The sequence below is a fragment of the Emys orbicularis genome, chromosome 18 (genome assembly GCF_028017835.1).
Source record: "Emys orbicularis isolate rEmyOrb1 chromosome 18, rEmyOrb1.hap1, whole genome shotgun sequence".
In the NCBI taxonomy this organism is placed as follows: Eukaryota; Metazoa; Chordata; order Testudines; family Emydidae; genus Emys; species Emys orbicularis.
Genome location: NC_088700.1, coordinates 6,077,539 through 6,097,256, shown reverse-complemented (window position 1 = coordinate 6,097,256; position 19,718 = coordinate 6,077,539). Strand labels below are relative to the sequence as shown.

The 19,718-nt window shown below is 49.4% G+C and overlaps 1 protein-coding gene across 4 annotated transcripts in view; it reads right to left on the bottom strand.

Moving 5' to 3' along the window:
• Positions 1-327: 327 nt before the first annotated feature.
• The window catches only part of KCNT1 (potassium sodium-activated channel subfamily T member 1), a 206,083-nt gene continuing 186,692 nt past the window's right edge, over positions 328-19,718 (bottom strand). For 3 of the 4 annotated variants that reach the window (XM_065418688.1, XM_065418690.1, XM_065418689.1), the window contains exons 25-32: positions 19,200-19,301; positions 17,883-17,966; positions 17,248-17,376; positions 15,567-15,587; positions 14,347-14,650; positions 9,570-9,632; positions 1,236-1,320; positions 328-448 (exon numbers count right to left, since the gene is read on the bottom strand). In XM_065418688.1, coding sequence (XP_065274760.1) covers positions 328-448; positions 1,236-1,320; positions 9,570-9,632; positions 14,347-14,650; positions 15,567-15,587; positions 17,248-17,376; positions 17,883-17,966; positions 19,200-19,301 — 909 coding nt within the window. The remainder of the gene's footprint in view (positions 449-1,235; positions 1,321-9,569; positions 9,633-14,346; positions 14,651-15,566; positions 15,588-17,247; positions 17,377-17,882; positions 17,967-19,199; positions 19,302-19,718) is intronic. The other variant, XM_065418691.1, reaches the window with a different exon arrangement.

Genomic DNA, 19,718 nt, shown 5'->3' with positions numbered 1-19,718 from the left:
CAAATAACTGTATGAATCCTTGAGCCTTTTATTTGGCCAACTGTCCTTTAACTCCAAGGTTTGCAGAGCTTCCTTTCAAGGCATTTCTAAGCAGCTTGAATCCAGGTTGGGAATTACATTTTCTTAGTGCAATGCGGAGGAAACTGCCAGGGCATTGGAACCCACTGACAATTAGTGTTCACTGGATTTTTTTCTTGTAAGTGTTCCACCTGGAATCCATTTTTGTCCCCAAAGAATCCATCCCCTTGGGTACAGTTGATAGTAAATGCTCTTACAATTCCATGCATTAGCAATATGAGAAGAAGACATGGGCAGTGGCAAGGTTGTTTAGAGCTGCGTTTCATCTCTTGTTTCAGGATTGCATGGGTCCAGCTTGTTACTGCAGCTGCTTTTTCGACTGTGGGAGTCATTGGCTACATGAGCGAGAGGGTCAGATCGTATTAAATACCTAGGAGAAACAGAACAAGCCCATTAGTGTTACCTAGCTCATTTCCAAGCACAGGCTTTCTTGGGGAAAGCTACCAAAGCTCTCTGCCCTCAGTTCCTCTCACGTTAACTCTGTTGCTATCAGTGGAGTTACTCCAGATTGACACCAGTATAAATGAGCAGATGTGACACAGCACCTCTTCAGGGCAGAATGTGAATAACTTGCTACACAAATACAAGTACTCTCATGGGGGGGGGGGATATAGGCTTAGCCTTCCCTGGAGCAACTGCCATTGACCCGCCGGACACCTGGGCTGTGGTGGAGGCTCAGCGTCTTCCCCTCCCTGAGGCCCCCCACCGCCTGCTGCTGCTGCCTGCCTGGTAAGTCTTCCTCCACTCCACCTGCCCACCCCCTCGAGGTTCCCGCTGCTCTCCACATCCCTCCTCCACTCCACCTGCCCCCCTGCCCCAGAGGTTCCCACCGCTCTCCACATCCCTCCTCCACTCCACCTGCCCCTCCCCCCTGAGGTTCCCACCGCTCTCCACATCCCTCCTCCACTCCACCTGCCCACCCCCTCGAGGTTCCCGCTGCTCACCACATCCCTCCTCCACTCCACCTGCCCCCCCCCCCGCCCCAGAGGTTCCTGCCGCTCGCCACATCCCTCCTCCACGGCTGGGTCCCCAGAGCATGAGAATGACCCGTGTCAGCTAAAATCTCAAAAATAAATAGATACTCAGCTGACATTTAGCCATTTTCTCCCACCGTTTTGCATTGCACGGCAAACACTCGGTGTTACGTTCATACATACACTATATCGTTGAGTTCCAGTCGGGTGTCCGGCGGCGGGTTAATCAGGACATAGGATAATGTGTTCTGATGGTCATTCATTTCATCTGCAAGGGGTGAAAAACGGAGTAGTAACGCAGGTGGCTGGAGTGATCACTGGTAACTCTTGGCTGGATTAGTCAGTGAACGTTTTTTAAATCGCACATGCACTTGAAAATGGGGAATCATAGGGGCTATTGGACATTTCCCGATTCTCCCCAATGCATTACAATTACAGAAGCAGATGTGCTAAAGAATACGTGTGAAATGATGCTCTAAAATCCCACTTCCAGCGTGTCTGCCAGGTTAGCCCGATGACAAATCCTGCTACAACAGTGCTTGGTGGCTCATGGCTCTTTTTGGCTTGGTTTACTTTACACGCTACCAGGCCTCCTTGGTTCATCCAGGCCTGGCTCTAGCTATCCCAATGAAAGCAGCACTTTAACCAGTATGGGCAAGATGGGCTCAACCCAATTTGCTTTTGTACCTGGGTGCCTCCCACCAGACAAGCCAAAGCCTCACTAACATGACAAACAGCACCACAAAAGCAGGTGGGGACAAACGAGATTGTGAGGAGCAGCTTGCCATTGGAGTCCATAATGCATTAGTGTGAAAAAGCATTTGAACATCAGCTTGTGGTAGCATGTTTTAAAGGTGCTGTTGGAAGCGAGCAGGTTCCCGTCCCCTCTGCATAGACCAGGAGACAGGAGGTTAGCAGGGGGCTGTAAGGTGGCCCAGGGGAAATGGCAAGGCTGGTTTACAAGCGGTGAGCCCTGCAACCACTAACTCCTCCGCGCACCCGTTCTCTCTCTCAAGAATAAGAGCTCCAACCCCTAAAGCCAGGATTTCGCTCATAATTTGGGAGCGCCCTAATCTGATAGCTGAAGGGCTCCGCGTCTGATCCCGCTCCTGGAATGGGCTGGGTCATGGACCACTGCTGAGCAGTCACTTACTGGTATGTCTGCATTTGAGCTGGGAGGGGGTCATTCCCCGCTCGCTTAGACGTACCCGCGCTAGCTCTGCTTCACCTAGCATGCTAAAAATAGCAGGGTAGCACAAAGGGCCGGTTGTGATAGCTGCCCAAGTATGTACCCACCTGGACCATACGCAGACAGCTAGCCAAGCTGCCAACCATGCAGACCTGAAAACGAAGCGCTCTGTGTTGCTCAAACGCTCGGCTCTTTCACCAACAGAAGTTTGTCCAATAAAAGATATTACCTCAGCCATTTTCTCTCTTATAGAGCTTCCTGACAACTGTACACATAGCCTGTCTGGGGCCTCCTTTTCCCCAGGCTCCTATGGTCACACTCCAGAGCATGCTGTCCCTCATGCACTCCACACAACCCCTACAGTTGGTGATCCTTATGCCCAGGGCCGGCTCCAGGCACCAGCAAACCAAGCACGTGCTTGGGGCGGCACATTTTCAGGGGTAGCATTTAGGGTTACCATTCGTCCGGATTCCCCCGGACATGTCTGGATTTTTGAGCTAAAAATAGCGTCCGGGGGGAATTTGTAAATGTCCGGACTTCTCCCCCGCCATGCAGAGCTCGCGCGGCTAACAGGGCAGCCGGCCGGATAGTGCCACTTACATGAGGCTCTGACAGCCAGAGAGAGCCCCTCCTCCTCTCCCCTGCGGCAGAGATCACTCCCTCCCTCCCTCCCTCCCTGCATTCGCAGATCACCTCGGGCAGTCTGGAGCTCCTCCCCCGCTGCCAGCCAGCGTGCCGGGATGAAGGGCTCAGGCCGTTCCTGAGCAAGTTCACAGAGACATTAGGCGAAGGCCAACAACAAGGAGGCCAGGGGGTCGGAGAAGGGGCAGGGAGGTTTTGGATGGGGCAGTCAAGAGACGGCGGGGGGTCGGGAGTTCGGGGGGGGGCTTTCTGGGGGAGGGCGTGGATAAGGTTTTGGGCAGTCAGGGTACAGGCAGGGGGCAGTTAGGGTGGGGGGGGTCTTAGGAGGGGGCAGTTAGGGGATACGGAACAGGGAGGCTTAGGTAGGGGGTGGGGTTCTGGAGGGCAGTTAGGAGCAGGGGTCCCAGGAGGGGGCAGTCAGGGGACAAGGAGCGAGGGGGGGGTTGGGAGTTCGGGGGGGGGGCTGTCAGGGGGCAGGAGTGGGGAGAGGGATCGGAGCAGTCAATGGGACAGGGAGCAGAGGGGTTTAGATGGGTCGGGAGTTCTGGGGGGGGCTGTCAGGGGGTGGGGAGTGGTTGGATGGGGCGTGGAAGTCCCAGGGGTCTGTCTGGGGGTGGGGGTGTGGATAACGGTTGGGGCAGTCAGGGTACAGGTAGGGGGTAGGGTCCTAGGGGGCCAGTTAGGATGGGGGGAGGGTCTCAGGAGGGGGCAGTCAGGGGACAAGAGGCAGGGAGGCTTAGGTAGGGGGTGGAGTCCTGGGGGGAAGTTAGGGGCAGGGGTCCCAGGAGGGGGCAGTCAGGGGACAAGGAGCGGGGGGGAGGGTTGGGGGTTCTGAGGGGGGCGGGAAGTGGGAGGGGCGGGGCGGGGCTAGGGCAGGACGGGGGCGGGGCTCCTCCCGTCCTCTTTTTTGCTTGCTGAAATATGGTAACCCTAGTAGCATTCCAGCCAGCCCTTTTTTTTTTTTTTTTTGGCTTGGGGCGGCACACCTAGAGCCGGCCCTGGCAGCAGCAGCACGTCCTGCACGGGGGGGCGCCCTGGGGCCGCTGCGGTTTGCGTCGGGGAGCAGCGCCCGCACCTTATGGCCAGGCGGACTCCGAGACACTAAGAGCTGCCTGCAGGTGCCGCAGGGCGGCTGCACCCCAGCGCCGCAGCCGGGGCTGGGCGAAGCAGCCCAAGCCACCCAGGGACTGCAGCAGGGCAGCCACGAGCAGCAGCAGCAGTGGGGCCATAGTGGGGACCGGTGCCCGGGGCACTGCCATGTGGGGCCCACGTCCCACTCTCCGGGGCTCCGCTCCCTCTGGGGCTGCCCTGCCCCGGCTCCTCAGCCCCCTGCTGGGGCAGTCCCCCGGCTCTGCCCTCCTGGGTCTGGCCGGTCCTGGAGGTGGGAGCCCTGGCTGGAGGGACCCTGAGCTGAGGCACGGCCCGGGAGCCCCGCTGCTTGCACCGGACCGGTTGGAGGCAAGGAGGGAGTGGGCAGAGTCAGCACTGGTGGGGGGAAGCCCAGGGCTGGGGCAGCAGGGAGTGCAGGTGGGGTGGGGGGAGAGCCCAGGGCTGGGGCGGCAGGGAGGTGTGGGGGGAGCCCAGGGCTGGGGTGGGGGGCAGCCAAAAATTTTTTTGCTTGGGGTGGCAAAAAACCTAGAGCCGGCCCTGCTTATGCCAAAACCTCTTGTCTGTCCCCAGGAATGAACTGAACATCTTCAGTCTATAGGCGTTCACCGGAGCAAGGCCCTACACTTGCCTCTTTCGTTCTCCTGAACTTTCAACCAGCACTTTTTCAAAGTGCCAGGCAGGCTGCTTGAGGACATGCGAGCATCTGAAAGCACTTGATGGCAGCCACACAGCTCAGGTATTTCAGTGCTGGACAATTTTTAGTGTCTATCTCAGACCATATGGGATCGCTAAGGAAAGTAAAGAACTGGTCTTACCTTGTTTTAATGCAAAGAGAAATGTGACGTTACTCTTACTGCACTATGTGCACCATACGCATCCAAAACGCTGTCCAAGGCAACTATAATACCCATCGGCTGTATGATTTTTGCCACATTCGCAGGTTTCCCCTTGTTCATTAGTTTACTCTTAGCCCAGCGGCAGGATTTATTTACATGATTATTTTTTGTATTCTACCCAAAGAAAACTCATTGTAGTTTCAGAGCATATGGGACTGTAGCAAAGTTAGGTACTTAATGATGACAGAATTCAATAGCAAGACTCTGAGTTCCTAGCAAGTTCATCAGGAAATATTCATGGCCATCAACACATGCATATCATAAATTACCTTGTAAAACATAATACTCCATAGAACTAGCCTCATCAATGCTGACAGCAAGATAATTGCATGGGTATATTTATTTGCATGGTCTAGTTACATCATGTTCATGTTGCACAGAGTAAATAGTGCTCTAAATGGTAGCTCTGGCTTGTTTTTAAAGTAACTGAGCAACAAGATCATGAGTGAAATGAATGCAAGTCCATCTGTTCAGCAGTCAAGAAAATTATGTTCATCAACGTGTAGCTCCGTAAGTGTAAATGGGATTGGGAGCTGACAAACAAAGAACAGTTGTCAAACATTCACTGACAAGATGCATTACGTACAGGATGGAAAAATGGGATGACAGGTTAATAGAGAGGTAAGTCAAGGGCAGAGTAATGACTGAGACAGTTACATGAAATCACTATAAGGCTTTTCACTGGGACGTCATCGCTAATATTAATCTGAAATACTCCATCATCACAGAAAACCATCTACTGTGCTTATTAGATTTTTGCACAATTTTTGAAATCGTAGTCAAGCTTTTATCATAGAGAGAATGTTCAATGGTGCCACAGTCTGCTATAGCTTGCAATAGCAGACCTTCCCTGAACAGATGTTATCTCATGCATGTGTTTTCTCCACTTTACTGTTTCTCCTTCTATGCCTGACCCTTCCCCCCCAGCCCCTCAGTCTATTCAATTCTTGTTACATCTCCCTTGGTTTTGATTATTACGATATAATTGATTGTTCCTTTAAAATGTGTTCTCCAGTGGCACTCTAGAAGATTCTTTTTCAGGAAACAGGCCAAGACTTCTATAAAAGCAAGTCAAGCAAAATATGAAATAGATTTGCCTGAGCAAACGGCCAAATGCGTGTGCAAAGAGGCATGACGACAACTGACAGCAAATGTTTGATTTCCAGGGCAGATGTGCCAACTGAATTTACTCACACATAAATACACTCACAGCAGCTTGTGCACATCTGGTCAGCACAGAAGCATTGCTCAGAATTGCGTGTACAAATAGTAGCAATTGTCCCCTCCTGGGATGCTGGGCAAAGTGATGTTGCAGAGTTGGCAACACTGATGCCCTGTGTATGGCTGTAATGATAGGCTTCCCGGTTACCAATAATCATTGCATCAGTGGCCTCCAGATGGGTATGTGTGTACAGCCCATAGCGCTGGAGGCTAATGGAAAATCAGCTAAGCCATAACATTCATGCATTATCTGCTACTGTACAGAACTTTGTGAAAACTAATACCTAGATCAGAGATTAATCTATAAACTGGTTGTAATGACTACACAGGCTAGCTATTCCTGTGGCATCACTAATAGCTAGTTTTAAAGACCCTAAGCCATGTAAACACTATGTTGTGCTATAGGCAAAGAGTGGTCCTTTCACACCCGCTACATTAGAGATGGAGACAGTGAAACCTCAGAGGTTGAAGGGTTTAATGGCGCCCCACCCTGCAGTCATATACATCAAATCCCTCCTTCCTGACCCTTCTCATTCCTTCCTCCCATTCAGAAACAGACCCACGCAACCTGCCTGCCACCCCATCTCCGTCAGGGCTGTCAAGGTCTCCTTGCAATGAAAATCCAGGAGCACGTTGGAGCTCCACATTTCTGCTGGATCTGGGACTGCGTTGTCTTTTCAACATCTCATGCACCAGGCAATTTGAGAGAAACAACCAGCCTTGACAATGGTTACACTTGCCACCAGGAGCAGAAAACGGTTGTGCTTTTATTTCCACAGCTTGTGAACAGAGGAGTCTCCGAGGAGCCAAAGATAGTTGAGATATGGACAAAGGGTATTGCTTAAAATGGGAGTCTAACACAGGGCCTTATCAGCGTTCCCCCTATTGGTCCCCTTTCTATCCCTAGGCACACGGACACCAGTAGCCTGGAGCAACTTTCTTTCATCTTCAGCTGGCCAAGAGCCAGCATCCATTCCTCTAGGTGCATCACAGATATCGATGCCTCTTAGCTCAAGGTTGGAGCAAAGCACCTTGGCTAGGATTAACCTGGAAGGCCACACCTTCAGCTAGTGTATTATACATGGCCACGATGCATAATATAAGTGGGCACCTTTTCAATAGCAGGTTACGCCTGAGTTTCACTTTCTACATTGGCTGCCAATTCACTTTTGCATGGATGAAATCCTGTAAATCCCTAAATAACCTACCCTAGTCTGGTCTCCAGCTCTCTGCTCCCCTCTGCCTCAGCATGTCTCCGCTCAGAAGGAACTCTTCAGCTATCTGTCCTGAGGGCAGAGTCAATGAAAGCCAAAGCGCATTCTCAGGAGCAGGTCCCCACCTCTGGGATTCGATCCCACATCGTTCCCTCTTCAGGCTTCCCTCTAACTGCTGGCCTTGGGGTCTGCTGACCATCTCCATGGTGATGAAGGAAGACGGGTCAGTTACTATGGAGTGTTGTGAATCGTGCACGTCTTTTTGGGAAGCTGCTGTTTGGTACCATTCTAACCTACGTCTAGAATACCACAGCCATGAGCAACCAATCAATATTTATAGCCTTCAGACAGTTTGGTTTTAGCTGATCACATCCCAATGCTTAGCCTTACAGTGAAAAGGGAGCAGAAGCATAGCAATGCCAGGAAAGCAGGGCTAGAGACATTTAAAACTTCTTACAGCTTGGTCATTACAAATGCAGTTTGCCATAAGACTGGGGAAGGAGTGGGCATACCTTTGGTAGAGGCGGGTTCTCCTGCTCCATGGAAGCCACTTTTCCTAGCCAAACCATGCATTAGACCAAAGCACTGCTAACCCACCAAGTATATTGCCATATTGTCTTCTCTGGATCAGAGACTCTGTTGTGCCCATCTTGCAGATATATGCTCGCTAGACCAATTTAGAGAGTGTCCAGATATAAACTTGGTCTTCTGACTAAAAACCTATGAGCGCGTAGATAAATATGGAATTCAGATTGGCTGAAGAGCCAAAAAATAATATTAACATTAACAAATTTTCTTTACGTATTTTGTTTTTTTTTAATTTCTCCTGGCGTATCAGGTTGTAAGTATGAATTCATAACCCTCTGACCATTGAGGAATCTGCACCTTTACAGCATAATAAATCAAAAGAGCTTCAGGCCAAAAAATGTCACTAAGACATGGATTAACAAATTGGACTGACTAGCTGGCAATATACTGTAACTGAGTAGGACTTCCATGAAACCACACTTGGGGCCATTTCTCGGACGAAGCACACAATTTATAGGGAAATGCCAACTTTTCACCTTAAGTGTTGTCTAATGAAGGCCTGAAATTCAAATAGGTGACAATTTTTTTTTGCTCATCTTTGGGTTTGATTTAAAAGGGTCTTGGCAGAGGATTGCTACATAAAGATTTGCTTTATATTTTGTTTTGCTGTAGCCATCAAAATCATATGAACTTTGATGACCGTAATCTGTAGTTAAAATCCCTTCCCACGGGTACCTCCCCTTAAATGCTTCAACTTCTTTCAGCATGGCTTGTTTTCTACAAAGCCTCACAGCATGGGCATGCTTCAGTCAGGGACTGAGTTACTGTTTAACCCAGGATGAAATTCAGCTCCCACTAAGAGATTTGAGTCGGGGGAAATTGCAAATAAATCCCATCAGGCTGGAATGAGACCATCCTCTTGGAGAGTAAACAAGGTGCTCAGACTAGGTAAAACGTGGGTGCTAACAGAATTTGGTCCTTGCTCCTTTGAGTCAAGTCAAGCATCCACAGATGACTTGGGGCTAACCATTAAGAACACCTAAATGGTTTTGTTACACTTTGAGATTCTCCCACGGGAGTTTTGAAATAAAATAGCAACAAAACCTAGTAGAAAACAGTTCTTTAAATTATACGAGGCTATTCAATTTTGATCCCGGTACACGTATTTTAAAAGAAGATAATGAAATATTTGCATTTCTATAGTGCCGTTCATTGGCCGGCCCCAAAGTGCTTTGTAGACTGTCTCAGACTCAGTCTTTCTGGCATCTGGAGAAGTGTACAAGTCTGGGGCAAGTTAAATCCAACACTGAGGCCCACATTCCAGAGCTTCCAGAGAGGTCGCAGTTTATCCCAACCTGTTTTATTCTGCCAAGGAAAAAAAATCTGGGTCTCAAATTCCCAATGGTTTCAACAGCCATAAATCGAGTTGCAGTGGAGGGATTTTTAAAGAGGCAATTAACAGCTGTAATTTCCTTGAACATTTTCAACTAGCAAACAGTCACTGAATTTTCTCTCTCTGTGAGTTTACTGGATCTTCCATTTGTGGTGCAGATACAGGATGCTCCTTTCCCAATCCTCTCCCACAAATAGGTGCTTAAAAGGCTCAAATCAGTCTAAGGTGAAAACTGGCACGAGGGTGTGGGTTAGACTCAATTGGCATGATCTTGTTATGCTGGGTGCAGCGAGTCAAGCTTGACTCCCAGGGGAAAAGAATTACCTTGCAAATATCCAAGGTTTACCCGATTCATCACATCACTGGCTGTTAAATTTGCTACATCCTCTACAGAACATACAGAGAAAAGGTACAGACATAAACAAAGAGAAAGAGAGAGAGAGAGAGAGAGATCAGCAAGCAGTGATTTGGCAAGTATTAGAGACGAGCTCCTGAGCTTTCATGATAAAATGGGCAAAAAAAAAGAAAGGAAAGGGAAAAGAAGGCAGACCAATGCATTCTGTCTGGGAGGTCACGGATATTCAGACGCCAACAGGTGATATGCTGTGATAATGTATTCAGAGCACTGTACCAAATGTGACTGGTCCACTGACACATCACTGGGTCCAAAGGAGCCTTCGACTTCACAGCACGTCAGCGGCACATTTCCATCTCCTCCCCTTTTATTCCTCTCCATGTTTTCTAAACGTCCAATTGAACAGCTCCCCACTCTCCTCAAGCCCGGAAATGTAGCGTTCCAGCTGAACAAGGCCTAGAGTCCAGCTGGGCCTAGGTGTTGCAGAGAGCTCTAAACATGGACCCATCCCACACACCATGTACGCTGCAGTATCTATACAGTACAGGATAAGCAGGGTATCATAAACCTTGCCCCCACCATCCAAAATATCACACCCAATTATTTGGATTTCATTCACACTCTGGGGTGCAGCATCCCACCTTGAGCTGTTATGACTCTAATGGCTCCCACTGTGTGAGACAGTCTAGTTTTCCCTTCCAGTTTACAGGTATTCACCCACCTGGACATTTGGCTGCACTTCGGAACAAATGTCCAGAGAATGCTAGAGGGTCGTGCAAGCCCATAGGAGCAAGCTGTAGAAATTCACAAGTGCAAAAACCCTAGACATCTGCTAAGAAAAGGCAGATGTACAAGTTGCAACTACCTTCAAGCCCTCTGACCTGTGTGACCAGCTCTTGGATAGCCTGTATCTCAAAGTCATTCTGGCCTTTGGTAGCTTTACTGGAACAATCTTTCCATTAGGACAGGGGTGGGCAAACTTTTTGCAAAACAGTATGGAGGGCCAGGTAGGGAAGGCTGTGCCTCCCCAAACCGCCTGGCCCCCACCCCCATCCGCCCCCTCCCACTTCCCGCCCCCTGACTGCCCCCCTCAGAACCTCCGTCCCAGCCAACCCCCCCTGATCCTTGTCCCCTAACTTCCCTCTCCTGGGCTCCCCTGCCCCTAACCACCCCTGGGATCCCGCCCCCTATCCAACCCCCCCTGCTCCCAGTCCCCTGACTGCTCTGACCCCTATCCACACCCCTGCCCCTTGACAGGCCCCCCGGGACCCCACGCCTATCCAAACCCCCCTGTTTCCCATCCCCTGACCCCTATCCACACCCCCACCCCCTGACAGGCCCCCCGGGACTCCCACGCTTTCCAACCCCCCGTCCCCCAGAACCTCCACTCCAACCAACCCCCCTTCTTCCTGTCCCCTGACTGCCCCCCGGAACACCTGCCCCTTATCCAACCCCCCGGCCCTCTTACCATGCCGTTCAGAGCAGCATGTGTGGCAGCCACGGCGCCTGGCCAGAGCCAGACACGCTGCTGCACTGCTTGGCAGGAGTGCGCCGCCCAGAGTGCTGCCTGCGCGGCCGCATGGCTGCAGGGGAGGGAGGACAGTGGGGGAGCGGCCGAGGTCTGGCCTCCCGGCCGGGAGCTCAACAACCAGGCAGGACAGTCCCATGGGCCGGATGTGGCCCGCGGGCCGTAGTTTGCCCACCTCTGCATTAGGACATATAATTTTCCTGCTTGTCTAATATTAAAAAAAAAAACACATGTTCTCTTGGGTCTCTTATTCTACTACTTGACACATGCTCTTGCTGTCCCTCAGATAATATCCCAGGGCATTATTATACTAAATCCATGTCAGGTATTCTGGATCTGCCTTGAAGACTCCAGTGCTCTAGTACAATGGCCAACAACTTGGTGATCATCTACCACAGTAATTCTTTGAGCATTTGCATGTGAAGAGGAGGAAACGCCAACATCTATGCTGCAGACTTTGAGCCCCGGCTGAAGGAGGGCTGCTAGTTCAACAGAACAAGCAGCAGAAAGTCTTGGGATATTAACAGTGGGGGAACAGCAGATTGAGAAGAATGTAGTGAGGCAATCCTTCAAACTTATTCTACCATGCTAAAATGGGAATCTTTACATTGACTTCATTGGATATTGGATTAGATCCTTCATTATACATCTCTCTGCCGCTCTTTAAGGAAACAAACTTGCTGGAGAATGGACATTGCTCCTAGTTCTAATTCTGGCTGTAGATGCTCAGTGATGATACATATTGCTGGCATGTTGCCAGCAAGAGACTAACTTGGACATCATTAACCTCTCTTACTGCAAACTCTCCACTCACACGCCTCTGTTTCCCGTAGACACAATGGCACACAAGCAGATGACCTGCTGTGAGATCTTGTACGCAGTAAACCAATTGGCGTGGGGATGCCCGCTCCAGTCGACTCTAGATGCAGGGATGGTAGCACTTTGATTCATAGATTCTAGGACTGGAAGGGACCTTGAGAGGTCATCGAGTCCAGTCCCCTGCCCTCATGGCAGAACCAAATACTGTCTAGACCATCCCTGATAGACATTTATCTAACCTACTCTTAAATATCTCCAGAGATGGAGATTCCACAACCTCCCTAGGCAATTTATCCCAGTGTTTAACCACCCTGACAGTTAGGAACTTTTTCCTAATGTCCAACCTAGACCTCCCTTGCTGCAGTTTAAACCCATTGCTTCTTGTTCTATCCTTAGAGGCTAAGGTGAACAAGTTTTCTCCCTCCTCCTTATGACACCCTTTTAAATACCTGAAAACTGCTATCATGTCCCCTCTCAGTCTTCTCTTTTCCAAACTAAACAAACCCAATTCTTTCAGCCTTCCTTCATAGGTCATGTTCTCAAGACCTTTAATCATTCTTGTTGCTCTTCTCTGGACCCTTTCCAATTTCTCCACATCTTTTTTGAAATGCGGTGCCCGGAACTGGACACAATACTCCAGTTGAGGCCTAACCAGAGCAGAGTAGAGTGACAGGGTGTGACGATTACAACACTGCTGTCTCTCTAGCCACTTGGCTGTTCAACACAATGTCATTACATAGTCACGCAGATGTAGCGGTTTGTCTCCGTGTTTCTAGTAGCCCTCTGATCCAGAGGACAGCAATGCTTGGTGATCACTCAGACTTTACTCTGTAAGGCTCTGTCCCTACCAATGATTTCAGCCAGGCTCTGCACGCAGGCTCAGAATGTGCCCAAGTGCGGTCAGTTACAGGACTGGAGCCTAAAGAGCCAGCCCCTCTCCTCTTCTTGATTTGATTAGCTACCATGGAATTAAAATGAACTCTGTGTGCCAATGGAACATTGTCCAAAAGCAGGGAGCAGAAGGAGAGAAGGGAGAAATGCTCCACAATGCCACATCCACTGGTAGAAATTCCCAGCTCATGAAGGGTCCCTCGGAACGACACCTTCTTCCTTAACTAGGCTTGTGGAACTGGCTGGTGCATTGGGCAAATCTTTGTTTCCTTTCAACCCCACCCCCCCCCACCCAAAACAAAATGTATTTATTTCTAAGTTCTTTCCCCTCTCTTCCATGTGTCTGAAAAGTTGCGATGATGCAAACAACTTAGAGACCAGAAATCTAAAATCCCTCCCGAAATGTATTGCCAGGGTCACACCAGCTCCACAATCCCACCATGCACAACGGTCCTGGCCCGAAGGCTCCAGTTACACGGCTCTTGGTTTGCATTATTTTGTATGAGACTGGATGCCCTTTGGAGTGTGGGTAGGGAGCTATCTCCTGAACATGAAGGGTAGAAGCTTTTGTAGCATGGAGGCAAACAGGCAGCAGCACAGGATGGCTAAAAGAAAAACAAGCAAGCAAGCGCGCCGTGGGCTAAAGATTTCATTATAACTAAGGGATAGATTATTGTCCAAAAATGGTATGAGACACTCTTGGGTTAACAGCCAATTAAAATAGTTTGGAAGAAATAATCATTGCACTGAGAGATTCTTACATTACGCCAAAGTATTATATCGTACAGTACTTGCTTTACTGAGAGCTATGAGATCATTAAAGAGTTATTAAGTTCTACACACATCGAAGTGAACCACTCAGCTCTATAGCTACTGAAAAAAAATTCTAGGAGAGAATTTGCTGAAGGATTAAAAAAATATAATGATGGGATATTGCACCAGCCTGGGCTCTGTTCTTCCATGCTTTGCTGAGGGGATAGAATTCTCAGCCAATAGCATTAGCAACTCTTACAAATGGCTATTTCGGTCAGCTTCATGATAGAGTGGGGGCCAATATTTTCAACCTCTCCTTAGCCAGTCATCAATTTTACAGGCACAAATAATTAATGAGTGAAATTTCGCACCTGTAATTTAGGTCATTTAGACATTTATTTCCCTTGTTATACCTGGTACTTAGATATTTATTGCACCTGCAAATAATTACAGATGTGTGCACAGCTATTTGTCACTGCTGAAATAGAGGCCAGTGTCTGAAAACAAGCCCCTTACCGTCTCAGTGCTGTGGGATTTATAAGGCAAGAGGACTGCAGGTTGATGGGAGTGCCGAGTTTGAATGTACTATCCAGAGCTATGAACAAGTTAGAGGATCAGGCTTCATTTTGGAATTGTTTTATACCCTGAACGTGTCTGGTTTGGTTCGGCTAGATGCTAAAATACATGATCAGCTTGTGAATGGGGCGCATTGCTGGAAAAGCCATTAACTGTAAGCAAGAACGAAACCTACTTACCATACCCAGTTGTAGGTAAACCCAGGTGTTTCATTCGGTTTTTGACAAGCTCTGAAAGCTCTTGCCGCTCCGACCTCCTGTACAGACTCAACCTCTGCTGGCTGATCCACTCCGCTGTTTTGCTTGTGTGCTTGTTTCCTTTCCGACTCAGCCTGCGTGCCCACTGCATGCTTTTGCGCCGTAGCAAGGGGTGTTCAGACTGGTCGCTCGAGCAGGAGTTCCTGTGATGGCTTGTCTTGATGTTCCAGTGCTCCTTGACATCTTTTGTATCCTCGCAATCCTCGACATTGATTGAGATCTGCGACTGGAAGTCCCAGCAGTACATAAGGGGATGCACTAAATACCTTTCCGTTGAAAACACACTAAACACCTGACTCCACTGGAGTTGGCTGTGCCCAGCTCCTTGTAGGACCAGGTACTTACTTGGACAATGTAGTATTGTGATCAGCTACCCATTCTTAAAAAGGGACTGCACCTTGGTCTACACCTTTACACCAACGGCCAACTAATCAGCATCCCCCAACATTACGAAATATGCATGTTGAGACTGCTACCTCCTGGATCCCTGATGATGCTGGGTGGATCCTGACAGTTCGATGGTGACATTTCATTTTCCTACTATCTGGTAGTGTTCTAACATTCACACCAAGGGACTGTTTCCCCATCTCCGAACCCCACCTCCACCCCAAAACCCTCTAATACTAGAAGATATGTAGATAGTGAACTTGGAATTTAAAAATAATAATAATAAATGCATGTAACATCACTGGCACAGAAGTTTGTATGGAATAATGATATCTCATGATGGCCAAACAGTTGAACTTCCATGTTTTCCTTTCATCCTCACGACAGATATGACAGCATATATCCATTATAAAATGTAAACCTGAATTGCATATATTCATTTATAGTGCCATGGTTTGCAGCACCTCTGACAAAGGGGTAGATTGGATTTAACTAATTGTCAACCTTCAGCTCCTTGCAGCAATTTTCTATATGGCTTTCAATTCGTATTTAAGATTAAACACTCTTCAAATTAAGACTGAGTCACTAACCATCTATTCTTATCTGCCCATGCTGGGTATTGCTGGATTTTTCACAGCAATGTGTGATGGATGTAGATCATCATTGCCTTGTTGAACATTAAGTAGTGCACTAAATTTTAAAGAAAACCAAAATCGTAACAAAGTTCTCACAGGCTCAATACAAACGTTTCTCACCTGAGTTCTGATGTCATGAGGCTGCATTGGAAATAAAATAAAGATGCAGTATGTGTTAGTGGTGAATATGTATCACTGAGTGTCCATCGCATCCTAACTCTCTCTTTCTTGAGGCACTGTTTAAGATCTGTAAACATGTCCAGAGGTAACACATCATAATAATTAATCACGGCTTCTATGGCACGTTCCCGGTTCAGAGCACCGCACAGAAGGCTGTTAACCTGTCCGTGGTCACACAATGAGCCAGTGGCAAGATGAGGATCCCACGATTACCCAACTCCAAACAGCACTGATTACTTTCTATGCCAGTGCTTGCTTCACCTTCGCCTTGTCTGGTTACCCAGGCTCGGCGGTGCAGACCACAGAGTAGGTGCGACTGGCACAACGTTTACAAACCGGTTGGCTGAGCCTGGGGTTCTTGGTTTAAACTTGGAGTTTTCCTTCTGCGAGGTGGCTGCCTGACATGGCTGATGAGCCCCACCTGCCCTAGTTCTGTGCCAATACTAAATAATAATAAGATTTTTCAAATGGGGATTGTGGTAGTGCCTAAGAGCCCCCGCACCGCACAGGATCCCCTTGGGCCAGGTGCTGTACAAACACAAACACCTCTGCCACCAGTGCATCTTTGTCTTTTAACAAAAGGAACATTCCCACATACCCTTGTGCCATGTAGAAATTAGAAGAGAAGAGCATGGAATCTGCGAGCCAACCTCCTTTCCAGTACGCATTCCTACCTGCTTCACACTGGGCTAGTGCATGCAAATTTGTTACACCCGCCCCATTCAATCCCACTGCTTGTCAATCGGGAGCCCCCTTTGGCTGCTGGCAGCCTGGCCCAGCTGGTCCTTTAATGGAAATGTTACTCCATCAGCTGCTCAGATGGGATTTCTCCTTGCCTGGCTATCAGGGCCGGCTCCAGGCACCAGGCACCCAAGCACATGCTTGGGGCGGCACCTGGTAAGGGGCGGCAGGGGGAGCGCGGCGCGGCATTCCGCGGGGGGGGGGGCGCTCCGGCGGCGCGGCGCTCGGCGGGGGGGGCGGCGCTGGGGGGGGGGGTTCCGGCGGTGCTCGGCGGGCTCCGGCGGCTCGGCGGGGGGGCGGCGCGGGGCGCGGCGCTTGGGGGGGGGTGTTCCGGCGGCGCTCGGCGGGGGGGGGGCGGGCTCCGGCGGCGCAGCGCTCGGCGGGGGGGGGCGGCGCGGGGCGTGGCGCTCGGGGGGGGGGGTTCCGGCGGCGCTTGGCGGGGGGGGTCAGGCTCCGGCGGCGTGGCGCTCGGCGGGGGGTCGCGGGGGGCGGCGCTTTTTTTTGCTGCTTGGGGCAGCAAAAAAGTTAGAGCCGGCCCTGCTAGCTATACATGATTGTTACTATAATGCAGTTCACTAACAGCTACAAGGTCAGAGCTGACAGTGCAAGTAGGGTGACCAGACAACAAGTGTGAAAAATCGGGATGGGGTAGGGGGTAATAGAAGCCTATATAAGAAAAAGCCCCAAATATCAGGACTATCCCTATAAAATCGGGACATCTGGTCACCTGAAGTGCAAGGGACCAGACTGACTGACGCCATTGCACACATTTTGGAAGTACTTCTACATGTTATCCAGTGACTTATCTCTGCTGGGACCTTTCACACCAGGGCTGCAGTCTGTAAGGTTTTCTGCACTCTCTGACCCCTATATTTCTTACCTCGGAGGTTGAGAACATGTGCGATTCAGTTCTGTAGATCCCAATGGGAATTTCTGCACTGGAAGAGCAAAGCTTCTGGAAGAGACGGCCATACGTCCGGATCCACAGGTCATCCTCAGTGATTTTCATCTGACCAACAGGGGGAAAAAATGTCTCTTTGCTACCACTGAAGGGACCCCTCAGCAACAGGGCAATCCTGTCTTGATAAGGTCCAAAGCTGCAGAGATTGGATCCTGTTTTGAACTTCTCCAAGGCTCAGGGATGTTGAGACCCCGGGCTTTGGTTTGATCCCACAGGAAGGGCAGGGAAGGTGTGTGAGGTTCCTGTCGAACTCTCTTGGGACGGAGGTTGTTGTAAGGTTCAGCTCTACCCTTAACTCTTATTGAACATGACATGGAGGAACCAATACACTGCCCAAGTTGGTGTGATTTTTGTCTCCCTCTAGAGGCCAGCCCCAGTGACTACAACAGTCTGCTATTCAGTGACAGACCTTCTTCTTTACTGTGGCTCAAGAGGCCTGTGCTTGGGGGCTGAAAGTCCCAGATTCAGTCCCCACAGAATGTTCACACGCAGACCCGCATGCACGTGTGACCCCATTGTATTACAGCTTGAAAGAGACCAACATTAGCACTTACAGCACAGAGGTAGCCAGAACCCGGCGTGGTATCAAGGCCCAGCAGCAATCTCGTAATGGTGATCATGTAGTCCTTCACAAACGACTGACAGGAGAAATTCAGAGCGAGATCAGGCCAGAGAAAAGGTTTCACTTGTTCAACTGTTCACTTTAATGTACAAATGTATTGACAAACTGGAAAGAAGGTGAGATTATATTCTATATTCTCTTCTATTTGCTTCTTATATTGTGCCCACAGCCATGGTATCTGAGCACATTCCAAAGGTGAATTCAGTGATGTGACTAATATCTGCCACATGTGGCTCCTTCCTTCTCTCTCTCTCTTCCTCTCCTTAGGGGGAAAACGGCATGTGGATTTATTTTTTTTAACTCATGCTGCATTCGGTTTTTAAATGATTCTCTAAAATACAGGAAGCCAACATCAATAACAAGAAGAAAGTAAAATGTGCCCTGAAGAGGGATACAACGTGGGCACAATGTAGAGTAATGTGTGCATTCAAATGGATCAAGGGTCCCTAAACTAGACACGTACCACGTATCAGGCCACACGCAGAACCCGGGGGATGCCACACAGTTTTAGAGAAGGGTACTAAAGGAGCAGAGAAAGCATGTGTAGAGCAAGGAGGCTGATGGCAGAAATGGAAGGGCCCTCTCATTAGCGTGCGTGAGACAGGTGATGGAAGGGCTGGACCTATAGGCCTGTCTATTCTCCAAATGTCCCCATTTCTATTTTGCTTTAAATTGGCAGACATTCCCTTGGGGAAGCTGATGGGCACAGCTGCCATGTCCTAATTCACCCCACTTGGGCTCTAGTCATCTATCAAACAGGGTCCTGAGGATGAGTGAGATTGCAATGAATGCCTGGGGAATCTCTGGGAGGTTTTACCTGAATCCTCTAACACAGAAGACTGAAAGGAAGGGACCCTTGCACTAGGGTAAGACCTCTCTCTGGATGGGGACCCCATCTTGGATATGGTGCTGGAATGCCTGTTCAGCACCCTCACCCTCGGGGCCGGCTCCAGGGTTTTGGCCAAGCAGCCAAAAAAAAAAAAAAAAAAGCCGTGATCGCGATCTGCGGCGGCAATTCGGCGGGAGGTCCTTCGCTCCACGCGGGAGTGAGGGACCATCCACCGAATTGCCGCCAAATAGCTGGACCTGCCACCCCTCTCCGGAGAGGCCGCCCCAAGCACCTGCTTGCCAAGCTGGTGCCTGGAGCCGGCCCTGCTCACCCTAATATACCAGCAGCTGCAAGACAGAAGCAGCTTAGCCCTCTGAAGCATTCACAGCAATGCCACATAACCTGTTAGCTTGTTCTCACCTGATAGAGTAATGTATCCAACATGCTAATGCTGAACACTCTGCCGGCAGCAAACGGGAGCCGGAACATGAACGCAAGGTTGGAGCCATTCTCTCGCTCTTTCTATGGACAGAGAACACGGTGTGACAGTTTTTACCATTATGTTCACCACTTTTACAAGACTATGATACATTTTGTACAAAGTATGTCTGGTGAGGTATCATTTAAAAACTCATAATCTGCTGAACATTGTTGTTCTGGTAAAACGTGTGCATCAACATTGTATGTAAAGTTACAAGATTTTACTATACAACATTGCTGTAACATATTCCAAGTTAGAAAAGGAAGCCCAAACCAGTTTTCAGAGACAAAGACACACTGGCTTCCCCCAAGCAGGTGTTAATGGACTATCACCTGCTTAAGCGGCCATTCTCTGGGGAAGGTGTGAACAAGAATTTTGCATTTCATCACAAGGACGGTTCAAACCTCACGTCCACAAGAGACTGTTTGTCACCATGATTCTGCAAGGATGTTTCCAGC